The sequence below is a fragment of the Scyliorhinus torazame genome, chromosome 14 (genome assembly GCF_047496885.1).
Source record: "Scyliorhinus torazame isolate Kashiwa2021f chromosome 14, sScyTor2.1, whole genome shotgun sequence".
NCBI classification, from domain to species: Eukaryota; Metazoa; Chordata; class Chondrichthyes; order Carcharhiniformes; family Scyliorhinidae; genus Scyliorhinus; species Scyliorhinus torazame.
In genome coordinates this window covers 57468644-57491936 of record NC_092720.1, presented here as the reverse complement: position 1 = coordinate 57491936, position 23293 = coordinate 57468644, and the positions used below count along the sequence as shown (strand labels likewise).

Sequence of the window (23293 nt, the reverse complement as noted above, 5' to 3'; positions counted from 1 at the left end):
TGGCCGCTCGGCACTTCTGTGCCAATGGCTCCTTCAGGGCTCCACTGGGGATGTCTGCAGGACCTCTCAAGTGCTTGTGCATGAATGAGGTCGCAGGTGCCCTTTTTGCCAAGACCCACAATTATGTCACCGTCAACAAAGATCAAGCAAGACAGGATGCCAGAACACTGAGCTTCGCTGAGATTGACAAATTTCCACAGGTGCAGGGTGCTATCGACTGCACTTATGTGACAATAGAAATTCCCTGGCAACAGGCATTGCTGTACATAAACTGAACGAGGTACCATTCGCTCAGTGTACAGCTGGTCGACAAGCATAAGGAACTTGTCATGCAGATTTATGAAGAAAAATAGGAAGTGTCCACATCTCATACATCATGTGTAGATTGCTCATCCTGGACAACTTTGTGGAACCACACAGGAGCAGGGCTGCTCCTCCGTGACAAAGGATACCAAGGTAGGAAGTGGCTGATGATGCCCGTGTGAAGGCCTCAGACTCCTGCAGAACGAAGGTACAACAAGGCTCACACTGTCACTGATCATTAATGGAGCACACCATTGGGCAGGGTTTTTCAAACTGTGGGTGGTGCCACGTGAGTGGATCTCGGGTGGGTGGCCTGCAGATCAATCAATGGCGCTGTTCCCGACCAGCTTTTAAGAATGCTGGCCCGACTGGCTTTTAAATGCAAATGATGTCAGAAGTGGCGGCAGAGAGCAGGTCATGTACTCAGCACGTACACTGACTTCACACTTCCTGTATGTCCAAAATCATGGAGGAGAGATTCCTACATTTCCTAGCTGCGAGCAAGCAAGGCAACAGGACTGTGAAGAACTGAAGATGGATTGTATTGTGATAAGGAAGAAAGGTCCAGAGACACAAGCAGGCCATGATCTCACAACCAAATCTGCTGGAGAGAGCTGCTCAAGAGAGTCCACGGCAAGGCAGAGCAGTGCTAGTGTGAACTGTATACAGAGATCCAGGGCCTCTGGTGAACAGCCTACTAAGAAAAAACTGAAATCGGGAACAAAGCTGTATAAAGATTTCTTGAGGTATGGTTTTGTTAATTGTGCCAATGCAAATCAAGGTGCAAAGTCCATGTGTGTTATATGCAGTGAAGTACTGGCAAATGAAAGTTTAAAACCCTCAAAAACTTAAAAAGTATTTGAAGAGTAAGCACGGCGAGTTCAAGGACAAACCTCTTGATTTTTTTGAAAGGATGCAGCGAGAACTTAACCGTAAATCATCAGCTGAAGTCCTTAGCAGATAAGTAACATTGAATTAGAAAGCACAATTAGCCTCTTACATGGTAGCTTACCATGTAGCTAAAGAAAAAATGCCCCTCACTATAGCAGAGAGATTAATTCTCCCTACAGCGTTCGACATGGCTTGTCCTGTCCTAGATAAGAGGTCAGCTGAAAAACTGAAATGCATCCCTCTTGGTTATAACACAATGGCTTGCCAAATTTGTGAAATTGCTGGGAATTTAGAAGTCCAGCTTATTTCTCATTTAAGTCAGCACAGGAGTTCTCAATACAAATGGTTGAAAGTACTGGGGTGTGATTCTCCGTTTCTGAGACTAAGTATTGACGCCAACGCAGAATCCGTGGACTTTTACGACAGATAAACCGGCGCCGCACCTGGACAGATTCCACTACCATTGAGGGGCTAGCACCGGTGCTACATGGAACACAATTGATTCCAATAAAAAACGGTGCTAGATTCACCGGGTCCATGATTGACACTCAGGAGGCTGACAAACTGCAGCCACATATACACATTACAATCCCCACACACACTCACCCCAGCCAACAAGATGCCGCTGGTTGTGCTGGAGTGTGCCCATACAGCTGATAGGTTGGCTGCGGCCAGCGGGCACCCACGGGAGTGCCCTAGGGGGATACCTATATGTCCCCGGCACTAACTTCAAAGTGGGCTGTAAGTGGTGTGCGCAGCTGAATGGCTGCCTTGCCGGCTGCGGCAATGATGTTCCCTGCCCGTCCACCCTGACCCCTTAGCCCACCTCTTGGCCACCCCCACTACTTGCCCCAGCCCTGGCAAAGCCCCCGGCCAGCGGCACAACTGTCAGCAAACTATGGCAATGTTGGACACCTTCATACGCCGTCAGGAACCTGGCTCGTCGGAGGCAGAGAATTGCGAGGGCCCCAGAGAATACCGGATCGGGCCAGCCAATGATATGCAAACGGTGTCTACTGTATGTGCATTCCGGAACGCATAGACACCGCTGTCATGGTGCCGGAGCAATACGATTTGGTGTCAAACGGCGCCTGCTGAGATTTTGGAGTTGGAACCAATTCTCCGCCCATTTGCCTTTCCCAATTTCGGCATCGGCTAACGGAGAATCCCGCCCCAGATGTTTTCAATTGTGCAACCTTGCTAGTTTACGTTAGGTATGTTTGGCATAATGAATTTGTTGAGGATTTGCTGTGCTGCCTGACATTACCAACCAGCACGACTGGCGCACAGATTTTTGAAGCGTTGAATAGTCAATGGTTAGAAAGTGCAGGCTCAACTCTCATTGCAGAGGAATCACAAGTGATGGGGTAGCTATTATGACTGGGAAAAACAGCAGACTTATAAGGATTAAGGAGACTGCTGGTCAGGACATTGTTTGAAATCATTGGTTTATTGACCATGAGGCTTGGCATCAAAAGGAATTCCATCCGATCTTCAAGTGGTGTTTAAAGGAATTGTGAAAGTTGTGAATTTCATTAAACGCAGCGCACTCAATATCAGACTTTATGAGACTCTTGTGTTCCAATATGGGGGCTGAGCATACACATTTATTGTTCCACACAGAGGTACGTTGGCTGTCAAGGGGTCGGGTGCTTTTAAGAGTTTACAAACTGAGGTATGAAATCCACGCTTTCCTCCTTGAGAAATCGTCCCCTCTGGCTGAATCAGTTGCTGATGAAATTTGGATGATAACTATGTCTTACCTTACAGACATCCTTTCAAATCTAAACGAACTGAACCTCTAATTGCAAGAGAAGGACGATGATTGCCTTCAGCAGGGTGAAGAAATAGATGCTTTCCAAAAGTCATTGAAAGTTTGACAAGTGTGAGCACAAAGCCAAAATTACTACATGTTCCCCACACTGCTATGACACATCGAAGAAAACAATGTTAGTAAGGGAAATATCAATAGATTGGCAAGCCTTATTCAATCGCTTCTGACTGTGCTGATCCAACAGTGTTTGTTGCTACTTCCCAGAGGAGAGGTTTCTGATTTTGAAAAAGAGGTGGGTGAAAAATCCTTTAGCGTTTGAGACCCCAGAGTCAATTATTAACTTACAACTGACTCCAAATGAAGAGACTGAACTTCTGCGCCTCACTTGTGACAGCACTTTAAAAATATGCCACAAGTCCATGAGGCTCTCAGCATTCTGGAGTAGCATCTTCAAGGAGTATCCAGTGCCGAGTAAAACAAGCATTTGTTGCTATTGCCCTTCACAACAACCTACATGTGCGAGGTTGGATTCTCCGTCCTCATAACGATGAAGACAGCACAAAGGAACCGGCTGAACTCTGCACCTGACATGGGAGTTGCCCTCTCCTGTGAACCCGATTGGAGTGAGATTGTGAGAACTAAGCAGGCTCACCTGTCGCATTAAAAGTACGTGAAAATGGTGTGTTGCAAAGGTCAGTCCGCCAGTATGGGTCCCAAAGATCAGCTGATTGGTAAAAGTGGTGCCGGGAAAAAGAGTTCGAGAAACATTGCCATCGGGAACCTAAAGATGAGATTCTAATGCCTGGTCAGATCAGGCGGATCACTCCTGTACAGTCCCCAGAGGGTCTCAAGGATCATCATGGCTTACACATGCTGCACAGTCTGGCGCTGCAAAGTGGGGATGACTGGCCAGATGATAAGATGGAGCAGCTGCGCGTTTCCTTCGATACGAAGGACCTCAAAGGACATGCAGGTGATGAATTTGATGAAGTCGAGGCTATGAGGGAACAGGCCAGAAAGCATGGGATGCACGAGGCAACATGTGTGAGAAGCCCTGATTCCACCAGGAATCTGGTGAGTTGTGGTGAGTACCCTCTTGGACAAGTGCCCTCCATTATGGGAATGCATGAACACCAGCATTGATAATCCTCTCCTTTAACCTATGTACTTCACTATGAGAAGTGAGCAATTACACATCAAGCTCACACTGTCCTGATCCTTTGAAGAATGATGAACCCTCAGCAGCATGTGAACTTGCTGAGATGAGATGTTAACTGGAGAAGGTTGTCTCGGCATCAGACATCAGAAGATGCTGCCTCTTCAAACAACTCTCCAGCATCCCAGTCGAAATGGCACCCTACAAGAACCAGGAGCTGTTGCACGGTCCTCCATCGTCTCATAATTGTATGCCTTCATTGTGACAAGGCTCTTCAGGGATATACATCTCAAGCAACAGAACTAAACACTCTGTATAACATTGATGTTGAATCAGATAATTCACACTTGGGACTAGGCAGCCGATGACGTTCTGCTGCAGTGAATCCATTTAGAGGTGACCCAGTCATCTGTGGTGCATTCTTCCAAATCACGCTGACATCTGGCACTCTCAGTTAGGGATCTTTGTCTTCACGTTAATGTGAATGCCGACCACCTGAGGTTGACGACGTCACAAACTTGTCTGCTGCACATTAAAAGGCCTCCTCTTTAACACAGACATTGTACCCTCATGGCCAGCCTTGGCCCTTGCCAAGTCCAAAATGCTCAGACACCATGAACCCTCAGTGCCATGTGTCATTGCTAATAAAGCCTCAGCTTCAATATGTCCTTGCTCTTATCACATTGCTCCCTTCCACATGGTCTAAAAATCCATGTGAGCTTCCAGATCATCCTCAAGGCCTCTCCTCTATTGCCCACTAGAAATCACCAATTGGTATTAGCATCAGTGACCTTGGCAAGTGCTCAGGTGAGGGGACACACTACGCTGCATCCCTAGTTTGCGATGAGAGCCTTGACCCCACAAATTACAAACTTTATTGTGCTAAAGGATTGGTGGGTTGCAAATTTGACTCCCTTCTGTAAAAAAAGGAAAGATTTGAAATTATAGCTATGAAGCCATTTCATTTGACAGTGAATTAATAAGCCTCCATTTCCAAACACTAAAATGGTCAGAGTTCCATCAAAGAGATCTCTCACTTTTCTGTGGGTGAGCGATGCTGATGGTAAGATCTCGACTCCCAAACAGCCTGGAGCTTAATTTAAGTATTGACTTAAGGGGTGAACACGGCAAAAAAATGAAGCAGTTTTTGTCTTTATTAAGTTCTGAATTGTTTTTCTTATTGTGAGTTACAGATTGATTAGCTGGGCTGGGGAAAGTTCAGATATGTTCACAACCACAGACCTTAGATACAGAGGGGTCACAGTCTTTGCAAGACCTTCTCACAGGTCTCAGACAAAAGGGCTAAGATTGGTTTCTGTGGGCTGTTTATTTTATGGTACAAGAATATACACTTTAGTCTGGAAGCTGGTAGGCAAATTATTTGTGTCTGAGTTTCCATTAGTGTTGGATAACAGCGAAGTTGATATGTTAATTATTTAAATGGCTAAGCTTTTTATTTCAATGCTTGAGAACTACAGACAAATCCAGACTTGTTTTGCAAGCATATTCGTAACACTGGAAATGACAGCCAGTTTGTTCATGTAATTAAAATTTCAAGTTTGTTACTCGTAATTTGCTCTGACATGTCTTCAAACATTCTTAAAAAGATATACTCCTATATCTGGCATAGTTCAAAGAACTAAGATAGCCGTGATTGGTGGTTTTGATTGATAGCGTGTCTGAAACCTGTTGAGAAAGCTGTGGCTTTCTATGGCCTTGACTTCTTGTTGTGTATGTATTTGAAATTTCCTGAGCCCAACTAGTCTACAGGCCGTAGCCAGCAGAGCGTTTGAGCTGGTTTGACTGATATGTTTCCTATAACATACTTTCAGGGATCAAGTTATGCTGAATCATAGCTAAGAGCAAGAGCAAATACCTTTGTTGTTTTAATATATCATGAAGAATAGAAAAGTATTGAAATTACTCTGAATTTGCACTGAATACTAGTCTATGTTAAAGAAAATATATACTCAGTCTGCCCATTGAAGCTGAGGATAATCACAATTGAATACACACTTTGGGAGTAATTGAATACACACATTGGGAGCAATTGAATACATACTTTGGGAGCAATTGAATACATACTTTGGTTCTGTCTTCACAAAAGAGGACATAAATCAGATACCAGAAATTTTGGAGAATGAAAGGTTTAGTGAGACGGAAGAACTGAGGGAGATCAATATTAGTAGAGAAATGGTGCTGAGAAAATTAATGGGATTGAAGGTGGATAAATTCCCAGGGCCTGAGAATCTGCATCCCAGAGTGCTTAAGGAGATGGCTCTGGAAATAGTGGATGCATTGGTGGTCATCTTCCGGGATTCTATAAACTCTGAAACAGTCCCTGCAGATTGGAGGGTAGCTAATGTCACTCCAATATTCAAAAAGGGAGGTAGAGAGAAAGCAGGGAATTATAGACCAGTAAGCCTAACATCGGTAGTGGGGAAAATTCTTGAATCCTTGAAAGTACTGTACACCTGTCAACATCAATGGGGACAAGGTGGAGATGGTTAGCAGTTTCAAATTCCTTGGGGTACAGATATCCAAAAATATGTCCTCGTCCACCCACGTTGACGCTACCACCAAGAAAGCACAACAGTGCCTATACTTCTGCAGAAAACTAAGGAAATTCAGCATGTCCACAATAACTCTTACCAACATTTACAGATGTACCATAGAAAGTATCCTATCTGGCTGCATCACAGCCTGGTTTGGCAACTGCTCGGCCCAAGACCACAAGAAACTTCAGAGAGTCGTGAACACAGCCCAGTCCATCACACAAACCTGCCTCCCATCCATTGACTCCATCTACACCTCCCGCTGCCTGGGGACAGCGGGTAGCATAATCAAAGACCCCTCCCACCCGGCTTACTCACTCTTCCAACTTCTTCCATCGGGCAGGAGATACAATCGTCTGAGAACACGCAGGAACAGACTCAAAAACAGCTTCTTCCCCACTGTCACCAGACTCCTAAACGACCCTCTCATGGACTGACCTCATTAACACTAAACCCCTGTATGTTTCACTCAATGCCGGTATTATGTAGTTACATTGTACCTTGTGTTGCCCTATTATGTATTTTCTTTTATTTCCTTTTCTTTTCATGTACTTAATGATCTGTTGAGCTGCTCGCAGAAAAATACTTTTCACTGTACCTTGGTACACGTGACAATAAACAAAATCCAATCCAATCCAAGGACTTTATAGTGGAACATTTAGAAAGCAGTGGCAGGATCAGTCGGAGTCAGTGTGGATGTATGAAGGGGAAATCATGCTTGACAAATCTATTGGAATTCTTTGAAGATGAAACCAGTACAGTTGACAAGAGGGAGCCAGTCGATGTGGTATATTTGGTCTTTCAGAAGGCATTTGACAAAGTCCCGCATAAGAGATTATTGTGTAAAATTTAAGGGATTGGGGGACGTGTATTGAGGTGGATAGAAAACTGGTTGACAGAGAGGAAACAAAGAGTAGGAATTAATGAGTTATTTTCAAATTGGCAGGCAGTAACTAGTGGGGTGCCACAGGGATCGGTGCTGGGACCCCAGCTATTTACAATATATATTAATGATTTGGATGAGGGAACAAAATGTAACAGCTCAAAGTTTGAGATGATACCAAGTTGGGTGGGAAGGTGAACTGTGACAAGGATGCAGGGGATCCTCCAGCATGATCTGGACAGGTTGGGCGAGTGGGCAAATCAATGGCAGATTCAGTACAATTTGGATAAGTGTGAGGTTATTCACTTTGGAAAGAAAAACAGGAAGACAGATTACTACCTAAATGGTTGTAGGAGAGAGGCGTGTGCAGCGGGACCTGGGTGCCCTTGTGCACCAGTGACTGAAGGTAAGCATGCAGGTGCAGCAGGCGGTAAAGAAGGCTAATGGTATGTTGGCCTTCGAGACCTGCAAGAGGTTTCGAGTACAGAAGCAAGGATGTGTTGCTGCAATTATACAGGGCTTTGGTGAGGCCACACCTAGAATATTGGGTGCAGTTTTGGTCTCCTTTTCTGAGGAAGGAAGTTCTTGCTCTCGAGAGAGTGCAGGGAAGGTTTACCAGACTGATTCCAGAGATGGTGGGACTGTCATATGAGCAGAGATTGACTAGGTTAGGATTGTTCTCGCTGGAGTTCAGATGAATGAGGGGGGATCTCATAGAGACTTATAAAATTCTAACAGGACTAGACAAGGTAGATGCAGGGAAGATGTTCCCAATGGTGGGCGTATCCAGAACCAGGGGTCACAGTCTGAGGATTCAGGGTAAACCATTTCGGACAGAGGTGAGGAGACATTTCTTCGCCAAAGAGTGGTGAGCCTGTGGAATTCATTACCACAGGAAGTAGTTGATGCTAAAACATTGAATATATTCAAGAGGCAGCTAGATGTAGCATTTGGGGAGAATAGGATCAAAGGCTATGGGGAGAAAGCAGGATTAGGCTATTGAGTTGGATGATCAGCCATGATGGTGATGAATGGCGGAGCAGGCTCAAAGGGCCAAAAGGCCTCCTCCTTCTCCTATCTTCTATGTATCTATGAGTGGTTCACTCTGTTTAGTCCTGTGTTTGGTCTTTGGGTCTATCTGCCATTTACCTAGACACTAGACAAGTATAAACCTAGTGTAGATTAGAGGTCATGATTGGTTTATGAGATGGATCAATGATGCTCGAGTAGAATAGTTGGTGTAAATATCGCAGTCACGGTTGCATCCTATTTTTGGACACTCTGAAGTGCAGCTGTCAGTTCCAAATGATGCCCATGCAAAATGGGTGCCCAGGATATTTGCAAAGGAATCACCTGTGAGTGATAGTTGATGTAAGACATGTTGGGCGTCATTCTCCAGCCCCCCGCCGCGTCGGAGAATGGCCGTAGGCCGCCGTGAATCCCGCCCCCGCTCCCGCCAAAGTCTCCGGTACCGGAGATTGGACAGGGGCGGGAATCGGGCCGCGCCGGTTGGCGGGACCCCCCGCTGGATTCTCCAGCCCGGATGGGCCAAAGTCCCGCCCAGAAATTGCCTGTCCCGCCGGCGTAAATCAAACCTGGAATTTACCAGCGGGACCAGGCGGCGTGGGCGGGCTCCGGGGTCCTGGGGGGGGGGGCGCGGGGCGATCTGACCCCGGGGGGTGCCCCCACGGTGGCCTGGCCCGCGATCGGGGCCCACCGATCCGCGGGCGGGCCTGTGCCGTGGGGGCACTCTTTCCCTTCCGCCTCCGCTACGGCCTCCACCATGGCGGAGGCGGAAGAGACTCTCCCCACTGCGCATGCGCGGGAAACTGACAGCGGCCGCTGGCGCTCCCGCGCATGCGCCGGGAAACTGTCAGCGGCCGCTGACGCTCCCGCGCATGCGCCGCATTTCCGCGCCAGCTGGCGGGGCAACAAACGCCATTTCCGCCAGCTGGCGGGGCGGAAATCCCTCCGGCGTCAGCCTAGCCCCTCCATGTTGGGGCTAGGCCGCCAAAGATGCGGAGCATTCCGCACCTTTGGGCCGGCGCGATGCCCGTCTGATTGGCGCCGTGTTTGGTGCCAGTCGGCGGACATCGCGCCGTTGGGGGAGAATTTCGCCCAATGTAAGTAAATACATCCTGCTGTGCTAAATGTATTTCCCAAAAAAATATGCTTCTCTCTTTCTGATTTGATTTTCATTCTGGTGTTTAGATTTCCCTGAGCCGGGTGGCATGGTGGCGCAGTGGTTAGCACTGCTGTCTCACGGCGCTGAGGACCCGGGTTCGATCCCGGCCTCAGGTCACTGTCCACGTGGAGTTTGCACATTCTCCCTGTGTCTGCGTGGGTCTCACCCCCGCAACCCAAAGATGTGCAGGGTAGGTGGATTGGTAAATTGCCCCTTAATTGGAAAAATAAAAGAAAGATTTCCCTGAGCCTCTGTATCAATTGTTCTATTTTTATTTACTCCCCCTGCTGGTTTATTGGTTTATCCTGTGGGAATCCCCCCCTTTGAAGGAATTGAGAGTGACAAAGTAAAAAATTAACATTCAGCCACAGCTGTTGTTCAGCTTTAGGACCAGGAAATGTGAAGAAATTAATAGTGTACCTGTTTTTGTTGGTCAGCATTGATCTGTGGACATTATTAAATATACTGCAGCAGAGGAAGACGAGGAGGAGAGGTTGCCTTGGCTGTACATCGAGTTATAGGCAAGATGATATGCAGCAGATGGTACCATAGAAAATTGCTTCCTGTATACATTCTTTCTGTTTTAAGTACAATATAATTTACGTAACCCTATTTTGACTTTGATCTAGTCCTTGCTGTATTAACTTGTCTCTTAAGACAGCATTTGTTGCATATAGGATTTACATCTTACTCCTTTCCATGATCCACATATTGGCTCCTACTTCATCTTTAAGTTTACATACGACACCTTCAAATTTGCCTTTTTTACAGTTGATACACAGTTGACCAGTTCACTGTTGGCCATGTTAACAATGAGTTTCTTGAGATTCATTTGCGATTCATTAATATTGAAAACAACAGGAATGTCGGTCACTAGTTTGGGGGTGAAAATTCAACACTGTGCTTCCAGTTGAAAAATAAATGATAGAATATTATGGCCTGCAGACATGCATTTTTATGAAATGCACGTGAGAAACAGGGCAGGAGTGAGCCCAGTGGAATTTTATCTCACTGTTGTCTTCAGCCATTCTTCCCTTTAATGTAATTTTCAATATTTTTATCCTATTGCTGAAAAGCCTATGCAATGTTTTTCATTTCCTCCCCTGTCAAGGAGCAGTTTTAATTATTGACATCAGTAAATATTTGTTTGGTGCTTTAGTGCTTTCATATTTAGTATAGAAGCATATAACATTTGTGGTAGAACCTTCTGCAAAGTATAAATACTCCAATAATGGTGTTTGTTTAATTGCTGCATGATAAATAAACTGATTTGCAGGCACCTTTCCGAGGTTTGTAAACATGATTCCTTTCGAGGTTTGCTCAGTGTCCGCTGAGTGCGATTATGGATGTTGATTTTGATGTGCGGCAGGCGACCTCAATCATTTTGATTGCCGGGCCTCATTTGATTCTCATAGACAAGCTGATTGCACATTTGGAGCATTCACAGGCAGCTTGCCAGATTTATGGACTGGTATATTCAGCAAGCTCTGGGAAACTTTCTTTCACCAGTAGCAGTACTGAAACAGTTTAGTAATTACAAAAATATCACATAGAACAAGCGCTCTATCAAAGAGTTCAGCTATTACAGCTTTTAATAAACTTCTGGCCCCAAGTTAGTGAGCTAATTTCTCTTGATAGTTCTTGGGCGGAATCCGCCCAACTCTCCCTCAGCAGGTTTGGTGGAGGGTGGGCATGGGAAGTCTGGCGCGAGGCAGGAAGTCAGAAACCACTGTTCATGTTGTAATTCTCCCAATGTCGGGTTAATGGTGGATCGCAATTCCCGTTGGCAGGTGGCGCAAATGCCATTTGCTAGCTTATTAAAACAGCTCCCCTCGGACATCCCATCAGACTTATGATTTCCCGCTGGCATGACACATCAGCATCAAACCCGATTGCTAATGGGTGGCATGTACAATGCGGTCCTCAGTTCATCAGAGACTTTGGAGTGAATGCAATAGCTTCCCGCCACGGTGCTGCACTGCTCCTGAAGCGCTGTACATCACTCTTGTCAGGATAGACTAGTCCCTGTCTCCATGCCAAGCTGGTCTTCATGGACAGCACCAAGCTGCTGGAACCATGGATTCTCCTGTGCCGTTGAGTCGGATCAATAATATGCCTGGAGTTGGGGAGTACAGGTGTCTCCTTCCCCCTGTGCCACACACCAGTGTCTATCTGGACAGGACTGTGCTGCAGAATTCATGCAGCCGCCGCAACAAAGGTCTGAAGTTCGAATGGAAATAGGGGGCGGGATTCTCCGACCCCCCGCCGGGATGGAGAATAGTCGGGGGGGGGGGGGGGGGGGGGGGGCGGCGTGAATCCCGCCCCAGCTGCCGGATTCTCCGGCGCCGGTTTTTGGGCGGGGGCGGGAATCGCGCCGTGCCGGTCGGGGGCAGTTGGCAGCAGCCCCCTGGCGATTCTCCGGCCCGCGATGGGCCGAGCGGCCGCCCGTTTTCGGAGGGTCTCGCCGGTGTATATTATACCAGGTCCTTACTGGCGGGACCTGGCTCTGCGGGCGGCCTGCGGCGCCCTTGGGGGGGGAGGGGGGCGTTCTGGCCCCTGGGGGGCCCCCACGGTGGCCTGGCCCGGGATCGGGGCCCACCGAACCGCGGGTGGCCTGTGCCGTGGGGGCACTCCTTCCCTCCGTGCCGGCTGGTGTAACGGTCCGCCATGACCGGCGCGGAGAACCCCCCTGCGCATGTGCTGGGATGATGCCAGCACACGCTGGCGCACCCGCGCATGCGCCAACTCACGCCGGCCAGCGGAGGCCCTTCAGCGCCAGTTGGCGTGGCGCCAAGCCCTTCGGCACCAGCTGGCGCAGCGCCAACCCCGGTGCCGGCCTAGCCCCTGAAAGTGTGGAGGATTCCGCACCTTCCAGGCAGCCCGATGCCGGAGTGGCTCATGCTCACGCCCGCCCCGCCGGTTAAGGGAGTATCCCGGCCAGGGTGCGTGGCAAGGCCAGGGATGTGGGGTGTGTGGCCTAACGAAGACATGGGGGGAATGTCGAGGGCGGGGAGAGTTGAGTTGGGTTGGGAAGGTCACACAATGACATGCAGAGAGGCAACTAGGTGGATGAGGATGATGAACAATGGAAGTCAAGGGAAGATTGAGGGGAGGGAAACTGGACCCTAACAAGGCTGCACGAAAAACTCACAAATAAGGGGGTCAAAGGGATACCATGGGCGGGTTTCTCTGTCTGGGGCGGCACACCGTCAGGATTCTCCGTTTTGCTGGCGGGTCAATGGCGTTTCCCATTGTGGGGTAGCCCCACGCCATCGGGAAACCCCCGGGCTGCCGGCAAAACGGAGATTCTCGATGGTGGAGAATTCAGTCCCACAGCTTTAATGGAATGGAATGCACAAAGTCTCCTGATGCGATGACTAGAGGTCTAAGTGGGGCATGGGTGCCTCGCAGGTGATTGGCTTGGCAGGAGGGTGGTTGAACCATGGAACAGAACTCTTGAGGCGGTTGGCCTTTCTCCTCTGAGTTCATAGAATTATAGAATTTACAATGCAGGAGGAGACCATTGGGCCCATCAAGTCTACACTGGCCCCTGCAAGAGCACCCTACCTAAGCCCACACCTCTACCCTATCCCATAACCCAGCAACCCCCACCTAACCATTGGACACTACAGGGCAATGTAGCGTGACCAATCCACCTTAACACATCTTTGGACTGTGGGAGGAAACCGGAGCAGCCGGAAGAAACCCACGCAGACACTGGGAGGACGTGCAAACTCCGCACAGACAGTGACCCAGCGGGGAATCGAACACGGGTCCCTGGTGCTGTGAAGCAAGCATGCTAACTGCTGATATCCTGCATGGTCTGGTGAAGACAGGTGGGCTGGAGAGAGTGATATGATTGTGTTGGACTGGTGCCTAAATATGGCGCTGGAACCTTTAAACCTGCCAGCTGACGGTGGGTGGATGAATTAGCTGCATCCCCGCCAGGTGACTAAGAGGGGAATGTGCTTGTACATAACTAATGAGGTTCCAAGTGCAAAATCTGGCTTGGGATCCTGCTATTCTGGCCAGTTGGACAGGTGACGCTGGAGCTGCCCGCCACCGTACTTAGTCTCAAAATGGGAGAACTCTGCCCCTTAATTTCCCCCAGTAGAATGTTGACTGTATATTAATTGGGTGTTTAATGTATTCAGATGATGTCTTTAAATGAGATTCACCTGTGCTCATATATACAGGAGCAAATTGAAACTCTGGTGAATTAACCCTGAGGTACATGGTATATAATTTGTGTTGCTGTACATAAAAGCTGTATGAAGACTGGACTCCTGTTCTGCTCTTCCTCAGTTCCTGGCTATCTCAGTTGTAACATGGAAGATTATTGCATCTTCGTCTGAAAGACCTTAACAATAAAAGAGTTTTTGAAAAAAAAGAGAACCAATTTTAGCCCCACTGTTTGAGAGCAGAACACATGGATATTATATTGGTTTCCACATATTTGTTGAACTTTTACTAATTTTAAAGCCCACATCTGGCATTGCAGCTCATAAACATGGAAAGAACCGCGTATTATCAGAGAAATCATTAATACCAATCAAGTTTCTAATATTGTCTCTCTAATGCAGACTGGTGGCTGGAATATCACAGGTCCTTGGGATAAAGACAACTTCATGGAAGTTCTGAAAGTAGTCTCTGGGACATACAGAGCAGTTCCTTTTTTCACCGTCTATGTTAGTGCAGACTCCAAAAGTTCCAACAGCAATGTCATCCAGGTATGTATGCTAGTAAAGTGTGAAACTGTTAAGAATTACTCAGTGTGCAAAATGTGTAGATATTCATATTTATTTATGAATTTGTATGGTGGAACCTGAAATTTAAGACTACCCATTCTTCTATGAAAAGGTTACCTCTCAAAACTGGTTCTTCATTAGTGGGAGATTTCATGCTGTAATGTAATGTTCATAATTGCAGATCTCATGTTGTTCATGAATAAAGACCAATTGTTTCCACGTTATGTAAACTGGCACAGATTGTGAAGCATTGCTGATGGGAAAGACCCAGGGTGGAATTTTCCCAAATTTACACAGTGTTGGATCAGGTAAGGAAAGCTGTATGAAACTCGCTGGCTGCACAGATGCCTTTTCTTACTTGATTGAACAGCACTCTGTGCAATTTCAAAGTGCTGGCGAGGATGATACAGTCAGCTGGAGGTATTGGGGCCAAAACTCGCCGACAAAGCTGGGAATCAGAGATCGGCACGCCATTTTTAAAGTGCACCCCGACAGCAAAGTATAGTTAAAGGCTGTATATTAATTGGGTGTTTAATATATTCAGATGATGGCATTAAATGAGATTCACCTCAGCTCATATATACAGGAGCAAATTGAAACTGTGGTGAATTAATCCTGAGGTACGTGGTATATAATGTGTGTCTCTACATAAAAGCTGTATGAAGACTGGACTTCACCCACGGACATCAGGAACCGCCCCCCCCCCCCCCCCCCCCCCCCCCCCCCTCATGATCATTGGGTTCCCCTGCCAGACAAGACGAACACCCCAACATTCCCCCGTAAAGGACTTCCAATGCAGGCACAAGCGCACCACCCTCCCCATATCATCTATCTGCCCCCCCCCCCCCCATCGCACACACATAAGGGAAGCCCCTCCATGTGGCTACATAGAGGGCCTGCTGCTGCCACTGCCAAACTGCCACTACTGTGCCCTATCACTCACCACCCATAGGCTATACTCATCTCAGCACCCCCAGCATGGTCATCAGGACTGTTTTTTTCCCTTTTCGAAAACCAGTAGTGATTCCTTCCAGCGTGACATCATGCCGGCAGGGGGAAACACCTAACGCTGCCGCAAGCAATGGCGTGAAGCTGTATAATGATAGTTAAATTAATTCAAATTCATGGAAATTAGATAGGTCACCGGGGTGGGGGGGGCAGCGGTGATATCTCAAACAGATCTCGCCGCCGCCATTAATCCTGGTATGGCTGGCTCTCTTGCGAGATTTAGCACCATAATGTGATTTGCCAACATGCTCAGTACAAGGAATTTTAACTTCAATTTCTTATTCACAAAAAAAGTAATTGCTCCTTCTACGCCTATTTCACCAATTTGTAATAATTTCTCTATTGATAAATCTTGATCACTTCAAGAAATATAGCTCTTATTTTTTTTCATTTTAAAAAGGATGATGGAAGAATTTATTGCCCCATATAACTGCTTCTGAACACTTTCTATCATTTTTCTCTAATCTCTGCAAAATTCTTGATGTTAACTTTTCAGGCTAGTCTGTGTATGAAAGTAGTTGTAGTCCCAGAGGACTATAGGCTGCTCTCCTCCTTTAGAGAGAGAGAGAGCTGACAAGGTGGTGTTATAACCCGAGGGTCGACACACCTCAGGTGAGAGGCAAAGCTGAGAAGGTAACCTCAGCTGGCACAGGAATTGAACTTGCTCTGTTGATGTCACTGCATCACAAACCAGCCTTCCAGCCAACTGAGCTAACCCACCCCCAGTCTGAGTACAATTAGCAAGAAAATGGAGATGATTAGTAGGAATAATTATCTTGGACTGTGCATGTGCAACTGCAGTTTAATGAGGAAATTAAGAGATGTGCAAGTGCATCATAGGAAGACCAATTACAATGAGTTGTGTGCTGATTCCTGGTTTCACTGTTTCTATGCCTTCAAAAATACACTTTTAGCAGTAGAGTGGGTATGATTGTACAGAGATGATGTTACTAGATTAGTAATCCATTGACTTTGCCTAAGGATCTGGGGATATGAGTTCAAATCACATCATGATAGCGGGAGAAGTTAATTAAATAAATTTGCAATTCAGACGACTTTCAGTGACAGTGACATTAAACTATTGGACAGCTGTAAAAGCCCACCTGGTTCACTGATATCTTTTAGGGAAGGAAATCTTACTTTTCTTTTAACTAGGTCTGGCCTGCATCTGACTCCAGACTCACAACGATGTGGTTGACTGTTAACTGCTCTCTGAAATGGCCTAGTAAGTCATTTGGCTGATTCAAATCATTACAAAATAATAAGAATAAAACTTAGGCATTCCACACATCAAAGACACAACCAGTCCAGTCAACTCTGCAATGCCCTGTTCACTAATTTATGGGGACGTGCCAAAACTGGGAGACATTAGTGAACCAAATCAGCTTTTACACCGTCAAACAATAGTCTGATATAGTCATACTGACAAGTATATCTTTCAACCACCATCTCCAATTCCTCCATCACCATACATAAGTAAATCCTGTTTCACCAACAGATCCACTAGAGGTGATGACTCAGAGGGATATAGTCAGGACGGAGTATACCTGGGAGTCCTACATAGAACATAGAACATAGAAAATACAGCACAGAACAGGCCCTTCGGCCCACGATGTTGTGCCAAACCTTTGTCCTAGATTAATCATAGATTATCATTGAATTTACAGTGCAGAAGGAGGCCATTCGGCCCTTTGAGTCTGCACCGGCTCTTGGAAAGAGCACCCTACCCAAACTCAACACCTTCACCCAACACCAAGGGCAATTTGGACATTAAGGGCAATTTATCATTGGCCAATTCACCTAACCTGCACATCTTTGGATTGTGGGAGGAAACCGGAGCACCCGGAGGAAACCCACGCAGACACGGGGAGGACGTGCAGACTCCGCACAGTCAGTGACCCAAGCCGGAATCGAACCTGGGACCCTGGAGCTGTGAAGCAATTGTGCTATCCACAATGCTACCGTGCTGCCCTTGAGAACAAATAAATCTACACTATATCATTTAACCGTAATCCATGTACCTATCCAATAGCTGCTTGAAGGTCCCTAATGTTTCCGACTCAACTACTTCCACAGGCAGTGCATTCCATGCCCCCACTACTCTCTGGGTAAAGAACCTACCTCTGATATCCCTCCTATATCTTCCACCTTTCACCTTAAATTTATGTCCCCTTGTAATGGTTTGTTCCACCCGGGGAAAAAGTCTCTGACTGTCTACTCTATCTATTCCCCTGATCATCTTATAAACCTCTATCAAGTCGCCCCTCATCCTTCTCCGTTCTAATGAGAAAAGGCCTAGCACCCTCAACCTTTCCTCGTAAGACCTACTCTCCATTCCAGGCAACATCCTGGTAAATCTTCTTTGCACCTTTTCCAAAGCTTCCACATCCTTCCTAAAATGAGGCGACCAGAACTGTACACAGTACTCCAAATGTGGCCTTACCAAAGTTTTGTACAGCTGCATCATCACCTCACGGCTCTTAAATTCAATCCCTCTGTTAATGAACGCGAGCACACCATAGGCCTTCTTCACAGCTCTATCCACTTGAGTGGCAACTTTCAAAGATGTATGAACATAGACCCCAAGATCTCTCTGCTCCTCCACATTGCCAAGAACTCTACCGTTAACCCTGTATTCCGCATTCATATTTGTCCTTCCAAAATGGACAACCTCACACTTTTCAGGGTTAAACTCCATCTGCCACTTCTCAGCCCAGCTCTGCATCCTATCTATGTCTCTTTGCAGCCGACAACAGCCCTCCTTACTATCCACAACTCCACCAATCTTCGTATCATCTGCAAATTTACTGACCCACCCTTCAACTCCCTCATCCAAGTCATTAATGAAAATCACAAACAGCAGAGGACCCAGAACTGATCCCTGCGGTACGCCACTGGTAACTGGGATCCAGGCTGAATATTTGCCATCCACCACCACTCTCTGACTTCTATCAGTTAGCCAGTTTGTTATCCAACTGGCCAAATTTCCCACTATCCCATGCCTCCTTACTTTCTGCATAAGCCTACCATGGGGAACTTTATCAAATGCCTTACTAAAATCCATGTACACTACATCCACTGCTTTACCTTCATCCACATGCTTGGTCACCTCCTCAAAGAATTCAATAAGATTTGTAAGGCAAGACCTACCCCTCACAAATCCGTGCTGACTATCCCTAATCAAGCAGTGTCTTTCCAGATGCTCAGAAATCCTATCCTTCAGTACCCTTTCCATTACTTTGCCTACCACCGAAGTAAGACTAACTGGCCTGTAATTCCCAGGGTTATCCCTAGTCCCTTTTTTGAACAGGGGCACGACATTCGCCACTCTCCAATCCCCTGGTACCACCCCTGTTGACAGTGAGGACGAAAAGATCATTGCCAACGGCTCTGCAATTTCATCTCTTGCTTCCCATAGAATCCTTGGATATATCCCGTCAGGCCCGGGGGACTTGTCTATCCTCAAGTTTTTCAAAATGCCCAACACATCTTCCTTCCTAACAAGTATTTCCTCGAGCTTACCAATCTGTTTCACACTGTCCTCTCCAACAATATCGCCCCTCTCATTTGTAAATACAGAAGAAAAGTACTCGTTCAAGACCTCTCCTATCTCTTCAGACTCAATACACAATCTCCCGCTACTGTCCTTGATCGGACCTACCCATAGATCCTCATCATACCTGAGTCCTCATCATAGATCATAGAATTTACAGTGCAGAAGGAGGCCATTCGGCACATCCAGTCTGCACCAGCTCTTGGAAAGAGCACCCTACCCAAACTCACACCTCCACCCTATCCCCATAACCCAGTAACCCTACCCAACACTATGAAATGAAATGAAAATCGCTTATTGTCACAAGTAGGCTTCAAATGAAGTTACTGTGAAAAGCCCCTAGTCGCCACATTCCGGCGCCTGTTCTGGGAGGCTGGTACGGGAATTGAACCGTGCTGCTGGCCTGCCTTAGTCTGCTTTAAAAGCCAGCTATTTAGCCCAGTGTGCTAAACCAGCCTCTAAGGGCAATTTTGGACACAAAAGGCAATTTAGCATGGCCAATCCACCTAACCTGCATATTTTTGGACTGTGGGAGGAAACCGGAGCACCCGAAGGCAACCCACGCACACATGGGGAGAACATGCAGATTCCGCACAGACAGTGATCCAAGCCGGGAATCGAACCTGGGACCCTGGAGCTGTGAAGCAATTGTGCTAACCACTATGCTACTGTGCTGCCCACTCATTTTTTATATTTTAAAATAAATTTACAGTACCCAATTCATTTTTTTTTCCAATTAAGGGCCAATTTAGCGTGGCCAATCCACCTAGCCTGCACATCTTTGGGTTGTGGGGGCGAAACCCACGCAAACACGGGGAGAATGTGCAAACTCCACACGGACAGTAACCCAGAGCCGGGATCAAACCTGGGACCTTGGCACCGTGAGGCATCAGGGCTAACCCACTGTGCCACCGTGCATTCCTTTCCCCACTCATTATTGACTCTTGCCATCAAGTCAACTTTGGGCAAGGAAACCTCGTGGTAATTACCACCTACCATCCTCTCTCAGCTGATGAATAGTTCTCCTCCATGTTGAATACCACTTCGATGAAGCACTGAGGGTAGAAAGAGAAAACAATCTATCCTCTGTGTGAAACATCAATGTCCATTATCGAGTGATTCAGCAACACCACTACTGACTGAGCTTGCAGAATCCTCAGGGATGTAGCTACAAGACTGGGCTTGCAGCAAATGGTGAGAGAACTACCACAAGGGAACAATCTACTTTACTTCATCTGAACAATCTATTTGTCACATCTATCCATGGCAGTATTGGTAGAATGACCAGCATATGGTCCTTTTGGAGGCAAAGGGCGCGATCTTTCCAAAAGGGAACAAAGTCCCTGAGCAAGCGTGTAAAGTCACGTGATTCCCTACACCCACAGTGCCGAGAAACACATGGCTATTCAACGCTACTCATGTTGAATAAGGGGCCTGAACGGGGAACGCGCGGCCGAGGTCGCACATAGCCCCATTTGTTTACAATGGGGAGCTCTGCTCGCCAAAATCCCCGTTGAATGGTGTCCCGATCTCTGAGGCCTACAAAAGAATCCCTGACCCCCCCCCCCCCCCCGTAGTGCCAGGGTGCCCGGGTTCCAGGATGGCAATGCCAAGGGGCAGGGCCTGAGGAGGGCCAAGCCCATGGAAGGAGGGTGGAAGGAGGTATGAAGAGTGGGGGTGGTACAGGGCAGGTATGAAGGGGCCTCTGGAGGTTAGAAGGTGATGAGTGGGGGCCCGGAAGGCAGGGTGGTGCAGAAAGGGGGCATGGGAAGGCCTAAAAAGGGGGGTCTTCAATGACCCCATAGCAGGGTGTCATTGCTTGTGGGACGTTTGTGGTAATAACCACGTGTGTAGGGGTGACATTGATCAAGGGTGAGGGGTTTGGGGGACCCACAAGCCGGAGATCTTGGTAGCGTGCCGTTCAGCACTGGTCCCCACAAATGGGGACCAGATAGAATGGCATTCGTGGGGGTCTCCCGAGGGTGCTTGCCCTCTGGGCTGGTGCCACCTGGGCATCATGGCACTGCCAGTCTGGCACTGCCACCTGGGTGTAAGCCTGATACTGCCAAGTGGCACTGCCAGCTGACGGGCACTATTAGGTTACCAGGTTGGCATTGTCGAGGCGCCAAGCTGGTATTTTAAATGGCAGCACGGTAGCACAAGTGGATAGCACTGTGGCTTCACAGCGCCAGGGTCCCAGGTTCGATTCCCCGCTGCGTCACTGTCTGTGCGGAGTCTGCACGTTCTCCCCATGTCTGCGTGGGTTTCATCCGGGGCGCTCCGGTTTCCTACCGCAGTCCAAAGGCGTGCAGGTTAGGTGGATTGGCCATGATAAATTGCCCTTAGTGTCCAAAAAGGTTAGGTGGGGTTACGGGGATAGGGTGGAAGTGAGGGCTAAAGTGGGTCGGTGCAGACTCGATGAGCCGAATGGCCTCCTTCTGCACTGTATGTTCTATGTTTTATGTTCTAAGCCCACTTAGAGATCGGGGCACCCTTTCAAAATGGTGAGATCGCTCTCCGAGGAACCGGCCTGGCCAGTGAGTTCAGCTCCACAGTGATGAAAATGATTCTGAGGACACGATTTAACAGAAAAGCTTGTAAGTGTAGTAGCAAGCGGGAACTGCCGCGAGCTTCCCAACGGTCGACCCAGTGAGGCCGCCACCGATATCAAATGTTAATTAGTCCACATAACGGGCTTCACGCCGCAAGTGATTGTTCTCTCTCTTCCCCCCCCCCCCCCCCCCCCCCCCCCCCCCACACCCCCGGCTTATTCACCGCGACCCTGCCCACTAGCTCGCCGCTAACAAGGGGAAGCAGCACTTAAACCAATCTTGCAGAGCAATCCCCACACAGCTCGCAGCCACGCCACCGAGGAGAACAGGCCCACGATTCAGGGATGCCGGTCTGGTCAGACTGTTGAGTCCAGACGGAATGCCTTGTTCCCCCGAGGAACTGATGATTTCAACTTCTCAGATAATACAACAATCTGTATCTGCAAGCAGATCTGGACTTTATTTTGGCATTGGCTGAGAAGTGTCAACTGACATTCACACCAGACAAGTACCAGGCAATGACCAGGCAATGAGAGAGTCTAATCACCAAACGGTTTATATACTATGGCATTACCATTGCTGAATCCCCTACCGTCAACACCCTGGAAGTCATCGTTGATCAGAAACATAATTGGAACTACCGCTTAAATACCAAGGCTAAAAAACCAGACACTGGGTATTCTGTAGCAAGTAATTCGCTGCATGACTCCCCAAAGCCTTTCCACCATTTACAAGCTACAAGTCAGCTATGTGATGGAATATTATCCCCCAGTCTGGATGGGTACAGCACGCCACGCAAAGCACACCATATGGGAAAAAGCAGTGTAGTTGATTGTCACCCCCATCCACCGTCTTAGCATGCATTTCCTCCACAGCTATGACACTGGTTGCAAACTACATTGCAGCGACTGGCCAAGTCTTCTTTGACAGCAAGTTCCAAACAGGTGACCTCTGCCACCAAGTAGAACAAATGCATACATCCCCCTCCAAGACATACATCATCCTGACTTGGAAATATATTGTTATTCCCTCATCATCCGGGTCAAAGCTCTGGAACTGCCTACATAACATCACTGTAACTACACTACAGGGACAGCAGCAGTTCAGGAAAGGGGCTCATTTCCTCCTTCTCGAGGGTATTTGGGGATGGGCAATTCATATATTGTTGCCCACATTCCATGAATGACATAAAAAGAAAAATGTGGCTTTTATTTTCTCTTTCAGGTTGATCAGTCAGGCTTGTTTCTGCCATCTCGTGATTACTACCTAAACAAAACAGCAAATGAAAAGGTAATATACCACAGAAAATTTAAGGTGCAGTTTTATTTCCGTTCGCTTTTTGTTTCCTCTGTAAGATTTTTTGTGGCAGGGCAAGGAGGAAGCGGATGCAAGGAGTAGCAAGCATCTTGGAATAGAATGTTGAGATGATGTGGGCAGCATGGTAGCACAAGTGGATAGCACTGTGGCTTCACAGCACCAGGGTCCCAGGTTCGATTCCCCGCTGGGTCACTGTCTGTGCGGAGTCTGCACGTTCTCCCCGTGTCTGCGTGGATTTCCTCCGGGTGCTCTGGTTTCCTCCCACAGTCCAAAGACGTGTAGGTTAGGTGGATTGGCCATGCTAAATTGCCCTTAGTGTCCAAAAAGGTTAGGAGGGGTTATTGGGTTATGGGGATAGGGTGGAAGTG

General features: G+C 47.6%; 1 protein-coding gene across 3 annotated transcripts in view; it reads left to right on the top strand.

The window, feature by feature from the left end:
* The window catches only part of LOC140389753 (endothelin-converting enzyme 2-like), a 312668-nt gene that overhangs the window by 252459 nt on the left and 36916 nt on the right, over positions 1 to 23293 (top strand). For all 3 annotated transcript variants that reach the window (XM_072474236.1, XM_072474235.1, XM_072474233.1), the window contains exons 6-7: positions 14331 to 14477; positions 22833 to 22898. In XM_072474236.1, coding sequence (XP_072330337.1) covers positions 14331 to 14477; positions 22833 to 22898 — 213 coding nt within the window. The remainder of the gene's footprint in view (positions 1 to 14330; positions 14478 to 22832; positions 22899 to 23293) is intronic.